The following is a 7288-nucleotide window of genomic DNA, read 5'->3' on the forward strand; positions in this document are numbered from 1 at the left end:
TTACAGGTGGCGACTGATTTTCTTTTCCTTAGGGCCGGGTGCATTGTATTTTGCTGCTACCAGTATTACCATTCCCTTTTCGCGCTCCAGTATCGGTATGTCATGTAAAAAATAAAAGAAAAAAAAAAACTATCTTATTGGAAGGGTTTTACAATGCTCCAATAAACTTTTTTTTAAATGTATTGAAGTTATTACTACTTTTTATGTGATTAGGAAGTTCATTGAAATATTTCAGGCCCTTATAAAATATATTTTGCTTGTCCACTTCTGTTTTGAAAAAAGGTAATCTATAATTATTGTTTTCTCTGATTACGTATGAATGTGCATCATTTACATATTTAAGCTTTTCGCTGAGGTATGTTGGTAATTTACCGTGCTTAATATTAAATACAAATTTCATACTGTGGTAGAATATGAGCTGTTTTATACTCAACCAGTTTAGTGGTTCTATCATGTTATTGATGGGAGTATCATACCTCATGTTTAATATAAATCTCATAGCTTTATTTTGCATAACTTGTAGCTTATCTACCTGAGTTACATTGGTCATAAAGAATATTGTGGGACAATATATGAAATGCGGCTCTATGATGGATTTATACACTTTCAGTTTGTATTTTCTACTGATAAATTTGCATGACCTTTTCCAAAAACCAATTTTCTTGCCTATTTTGGCAACTATATAATCAATATGATCATTAAATTTTAATTTATTATCAATCTGAACCCCTAAGTACTTGAAAGTTTTAACTTCGTTAATGTTTGAGTTCATTATTTTTAGCTCGATATTACAAGATTCCTTATTCATCGCTCTAGATATGACCATAAAATGGGTTTTATTAACATTAAGTTTAAGCTTATTGTTACAAAGCAACCTGTATAGGGTGTTCAAGTCTTCCTGCATTTTGCTCCTGGCTAACATAATATCAAGTTCACTTACTTCGGGCAGCGCGTCATCCGCAAACAGCCTTATTTTACTATGTTTTAGCGCCGAAGATATATCATTTATATATATGTTAAATAGGACCGGTGCCAAAACCGATCCTTGTGGCAATCCAATTCCTGTCAATACCTCTTCCGAGACAACCGACTCAATGGCTGTTTTTTTGTCTTCGATTACCTAAAAAGCTCTGAAACCACTGCAGCTCGTTGCCCCCAATTCCAATTTTTTCTAATTTTTTAAACATTATATTTCTGTCTATAGTTTCAAATGCTCTCTTTAAGTCGATAAAAACTGCAGGTATACTTTTATTTTGATTTAGTTCTTCTTTCCAACTCGATATTACATAATTTAAAGCCGTTTCACAAGAGTGGCCTTCTCTGAAACCGGATTGTTCTTTAATTAGTATTTTATTTATTTCCAAGTAACTTATGAGCTGATCTTTTACTACTGTTTCTAGAATTTTTTCGATATTCGGCAACTTGTTGATCGGTCTCAGATCTTCTGCCTTTAATGAATTTGTTACCTTCTTTATTGGCACTATTGTTGATATTTTCCATGCGTCGGGCACTATTCCCTCTACTAATGATTTATTTATGATATCCGCATAGAAATGTCCCATGTATTTAGGTTCTTATATAATTGTTAATCAAGATTATTCCAGTGTGTCTTGTTCGTTTGTTGTAGGTAGGTTTATGCTGTTGCAGAGCTGGATTTATTGGTCAGATACCGCCTTTGTTTATGCCGGTTGTGGCTCAGCGTTAAACACCGTCTCATGCTGTCTTCGAAGTCGATCCTGCCTTGCAGTTTGAAAACGTCTAAATTAATAGGAATGGACAATGTTAGTAGTAACATTTTAAAACAATTTAAATTACACTACCAAAAAGTACGCTGTTCACGAGTTTCAGTTTAGATAAAGATCGTTTGCCCTGTACTCCGTCCCAGTTAAAATTGAAAAGAACGTTGTCAGAGAAAAGTTTTCTCATTACTCCAATAATGTCTGATGATGCACCTTTCAGCATAAAGATATATGATTTCTAAATGAAAACCACCAATTTAAGTTATGAAACACAATTAAAAATATTCAAAAATACCATTGATTCTTGATAATCATCTGAGTCCAACTTTTTCTCAATGTCATAAACTGAATCCAGCGATGTTAGTGGCATAACGATAGCGAGCTCGGTGTGAGTATCATTTTCCGTTTCTCCGCTGATACGGCATACTATTTTGTGCGTTTTCTTAATCAGAACTTTTGAGTCACGCATGACTTTATGGATAGCCATGACTTCTGCCAATTCTGGAAGCTGAAATGAGAGCATAAATAATAATTAAAGAGAATCAAGGTATTGCGGCTACAATTACTAGGGTTTCACAAATAACAGTTCAATATTTCACTATGCACCTTTTCTTCAATCTTAGTCAATCTAAATTCCAGGTCGATATGCTTCTGAATTATTGTTTGTAGTATCGCCATTATATTTTCGTTTGTTGTAGGGAATGTTCCCGCATTATTCAAAACGGTACTCGTTGTATTTAAGGAGTGAAAGGACGCGCTGTGTTGTGCTACATCGATGAAATCGGCGTTTGCTGAATCGGAATTGGAGGGAGGTACATCAATCAATTGGTTGTGTGTATGTATGATTGGTACTAGAGCTGGATGAATTATTGAAATTGTTGTTTATAGCTTTTGAGCTAGATGGAAACGGTTCGCTGTGTAGTGCTACATCGACCAAATGCGCATTTGTTGCATTGAAGCCCTTTGACAAGTAAAACTTTCGGAATTTTGGCGTATATGGTTCGCTGGTTGTGGCGCTAGACGGATTACGTTCTTTGCATATAATTTAGATGGAAACGGTTCGCTGTGTTGTGCTACATCCACGAAATGGGGGTTTGTTGCAATAGAATTCGAAGCAAATTTATCGACCAAATTGGCATTTACTTTGCCCTTCACCAGCTTTACCTTTTTAAGAAGAAAACAAATTCCACATTCGTCAAAGTAAATAATAGTTTTAATAGATTTGATTGTGATAATTGTAATGGCTGATAATTCGTCACATATTCCACCACCTTCTAAACCATTCCCAGGTATTTAGGTTCACGAGTTTCACATTTTGTTTGGTAATAGTCTAGTTGAGGGGTCGACTGCTAATACGCTACCAAAAATATCGAGAAAGATGTCAATAATGTTGATTTGTTTATAGGATCGCTTACACCAGGTTGGAATGATCCTCCAGCTGTTAACAGTGAAACACCCTCACAAGGCCGACCAAAGCTCTATTTGCACAAAAGAGTTGCCTTTCCGGTTCAGGGAATGTCAACAGAAAGTTATTCAGGCACAAACCCTCGTCCAATAGCATGTGCAGCGCCATTCCATCCTCAAACAATCGTGCCTCCCTTCAACCTTGAATTATCTAACTCTACACTGGATACAACCATATCCGAGCCAAGCAACTAATTGATGAGATTGTGAATTGAAAGTATATGTTATTAGACGTAATTTACATGAAAATAGCTAAAACTATATTATTATTATTTATAAATTTGTATATGTTTTAAACCCATACAACTAAGGCTGTGTAACTCTGCGTGGTCTTCAGTTACTGAGTTGATACCGACGATTGAGATATTATGAACTCAGCAGATACAATCCGTCATTCCACGACATACGCCATTTTCCACTCACATCACGTACGTGGGCGTAAAGTGAAACAACGACTGATGTAAATACTTTTATTAGCAATAAAGCTCGTGGCAAACATGCCATATCCATATGCATATAAAACAGCTAATCCAACCAACCTTATGGAAATCAATGTAATTGGCCAATGGTGCCATGCCATAACGCCCTAGCCATAACCGTACATAGCCAACCAATTGGCTTTTGGTTTTTCGCCAAATCCGTAACTTTGAGTTGGTGAAGTTATTACTTTTCGGATATATAATTTTTTGTTTTGGATACGCTTTGCAGGTAATTCTATACGACAGCATGACACTGCTAATACGCGTCCAAAAATATCGAGGGAGGTGTCAAATGACGCGCCTTGACATCGATATTAATAATCCGAAACCGGAAAATAAAACTTTTAACTCGTTCAAAAGATATTAACGAAATACCGAAAAAAGACCCGCGGGCCAGCAGACATCTATGGTTCAGAGGATCGTTTTCTACGTTACTATGCTCACGTATAGCGGCGTCAGTTCCGTGGTATGCCACTTTGGTATGCTGGGGAACGTACTGTAAAGCAACCAGTTTATGTATCTGATGTTGCGTAGGTTATTTTCAATTGCGCTAAGGATCCTGATACCGCTGGAAAAGTTTACCAAGCTGTGGGGTGAGTTTTAGCTAACATTTTTTATTATTAGCTTTTAAGCTATAAAGCTTTGTACTTCGCCTATTAACCCCTTGAATCCCTACTATGGCTAATTGTAGCGAAGTTAGTTCGAGGATAGCCTGTTGTTGTTTTTGTAGCGATAAAGACACTCCTCGAAGGCCTGTTGTCTTGATGGTCCTTTGCCGGATGCAGATGCGATACTTTCCGGTAACAAGCACCATTAAGGTACTGGCCCGACCATCTCGGGAACGATTTGGTATGGGAACGTTATCAGAGCTTATTTGTCCTGGGACACCCATTGGCAATTTGTGTTTGGAACGTGTTGAACGAGAATTTGTTACCGATGTTGTGCGCGCAGATGTGCCATGCTTAGAGGATTTGGGTGTTCAACTGACAGCTATGGAAGATCAAGTACCATGGGAATTGAGACCATTCCGTGCTGCTCAATATTATGATGCCGAATTGGGTGAATGGGAAGAGCCTGCCCCACCAAAAACTATTGGACATCGGGAGGAACTGCGTATGTTCGCATAAAAATTCGGTAGCGGCAACAACGCTAATAACGAAAGCTCAACAAATCAAAAACAAAATGGAGCAAATGAAAGTTGGTGGTGTTGGTGGCCACGCAGTAATTTGAAGAAGAAATATTTACGAATACGTGAGCTGCTTCTCTTTGTACTTGTTGTGCGTTCTTTGTGGTGTGGTGTGACATCTAGTGAATTGTGGTCGATTATGTACAATCTTGGGGTAGACTTCAATGTTAAAAAGTTGGTCAGAAAATAAATAAAATAAAATTCTATTTAATTATGAAAACTAAAATGAGTTGCAAAAACAATTTTTAAATTTACCCGCCCTTTGGCATTGCTAAAGAGCACCGCAATATATGTTTGGCTTCCCATGATAGACGGGAAAACCCGACCAAAGGCTGTCGTTTTTGCGTTACCCCAATCAAGTTGTTGCGGCCTTCCCACAAGTTGTCATCCCCCAGTAGATCTTTGCAGAGGGACTGCTCCATGAAGGCGTTGAACCCAATCCGGGTCCAGAACCTAATCCTGGCTCAGCAAATTAATTTTGCTGCGTGTGTCTAAATAAATCTTTTTTACAAATCTTTTGTGGCACCTTGTTGTTTACGCCTAAGGCTGTCTCGTATTCTGCGCCAGAAACCCAACAGCACTTGCGACATAGCCTTCCTCAAGAAGCTAAGCTCATGGCAAGATTTGGTTTGCAGACCTGCTCTGGGTACAATGTCCATAGAAAAGATCGTGAGAGCGGAAATGGAGGCGGACTCGCATTTATCAGTCACCACTCAGTGTAATATAATCTATTTGATCCCGACATCGACCACAAGGACACTGTCCTGGAACGTCAAGGCATATCTGTCCGGTAAGGTGATGCAACTTTAGAAATTATCAACATTTACATCCCTCCTGTCACTTGATGCCCCAGGGGATACTGCGCACTGGTGAAAATCGCATCATTCTAGGAAATTTTAGTGCGCACGACAATCTGTGGCGTTCTGGACAACAAGCAGACAGCAGGAAGGAGATGCTGGCGGATCAAATGGAAGAAACGGCGTTCTGCACGATAAACGGGGACGCCCCAATACGTATGGTAGGAAGATGGCGCTTTTTGTCGGCAATATGTATTGCATTCCTCGGTTGACAAATCTAAACGGCAGGACGTCAAACACGCACATAAGCAAAAACATAGCGCGTCTTCTATTACCCTCCCCGCCAAAGAGGAAGATGCCTTCAAAACATGTTAAAACATCCAAAGCAGTAGCGCTAGATAGCCATGCCGATGCTCAAAAACAATGAGGGATTCAAATATCTAGCACATGTCTTCAACCAGTCTTTGTCCACCTTCTTCAGCCAGACACACGAAGCCATTCTGCTCTCCCTGCAGTAAAATACGGCACATTACTGCTGGACTTGGAAGGGTCTCCTCTTCCTCCTTGTCTCAAAAGGGAAACCATAAATTATCTGGGTGGTCAGCAGGCATCTGTGCAATTTAGAAACGAAACATCAAAACCAAGAGGAATTAAACAAGGGATGCCACAGGGTGGTGTCCTATCCCCACTTTTGTTTAATTTCTACATATCTAAGCTACCTTCGCCACCAGAAGGAGTTGCTATCGTTTCCTACGCCGATGACTACAGAATAATGGCCACAGATCGATGAGCTTTGCAACAGAATAAACGGCTACCTCCCTAATCTCTCCAGTTTTTTCGCCGCGCGAAACCTGGCATTATCACTGTAGCAATCTATGTAATTCAAGTTTATGAAGAAAAAAATGTTTTGTCATATTTTTTCAGTCGAAGATTTTTCTTACCATAATTTAAACTGTTTTCTGTATCGCTTAATATAATTTCAAATAAATTATTATTATAAAATCGTGAGATTATAATAGGTTATGGGCGAACTAAAAGATCACGGGACACTTCAGTAAATATGAAAGTCCGAATTTTAAATGCGACGACATTGATGTTATGGCGATAACCAACTTCTCGACTTCTAGGCCATTCCGCCCCAGCCCCTAGTTCCATGACGAACTTGGGGTCGCCAATGCCTCGGATGCTAAAGAAACGTGGTTCGCCACGGGTAGGTGAGGTTGACAATTGGGTTGGAGAAGCTATGGTAATTCTTTACTTTCGCTCACAACTGCTAAAACTCGTCCAAAAATATTGCGAGGTGTCAAAGACGCGTTATGAACCCAGGACCACGAATCCGGAAGCCGAGTTCCGAAGCCGGTTGTGGGATCCAAAGTAATTTTGCGCAGAACACCTTTCCTGGGTGGGTCCAACACCGGTTGCAGTTGTAAGCTAAAGTAAAGAATTACCCTATGATTTAATCAAATTATATATTTGAAACAATGGAAACAACTGAAAATTTTACACGAATACCACTCTTATGATTTGCCCAAGTGAATCTGATTCTCAGGCTCCAAATAGTATTTTTTTTAATATACTTGTGCATTATTTTTTTACAATGTAGCTATTGTTTACTGTTAATTA

At 38.9% G+C, this 7288-nt stretch overlaps 1 protein-coding gene across 1 annotated transcript; it reads right to left on the bottom strand.

Moving 5' to 3' along the window:
* Positions 1-254: 254 nt before the first annotated feature.
* Positions 255-2794, bottom strand: LOC137251864 (uncharacterized). The gene is made up of 4 exons (XM_067786764.1): positions 2346-2794; positions 2035-2247; positions 1821-1977; positions 255-1758 (listed from the first exon to the last, which is right to left on the bottom strand). The coding sequence occupies exons 1-4, from the start codon at positions 2415-2417 to the stop codon at positions 1634-1636; spliced, it is 567 nt and encodes a 188-aa protein (XP_067642865.1). The 5' UTR covers positions 2418-2794; the 3' UTR covers positions 255-1633.
* Between the last annotated feature and the right edge of the window lie 4494 nt (positions 2795-7288).

The sequence above is a fragment of the Eurosta solidaginis genome, chromosome 1 (genome assembly GCF_040869045.1).
Source record: "Eurosta solidaginis isolate ZX-2024a chromosome 1, ASM4086904v1, whole genome shotgun sequence".
Lineage (NCBI taxonomy): Eukaryota > Metazoa > Arthropoda > Insecta > Diptera > Tephritidae > Eurosta > Eurosta solidaginis.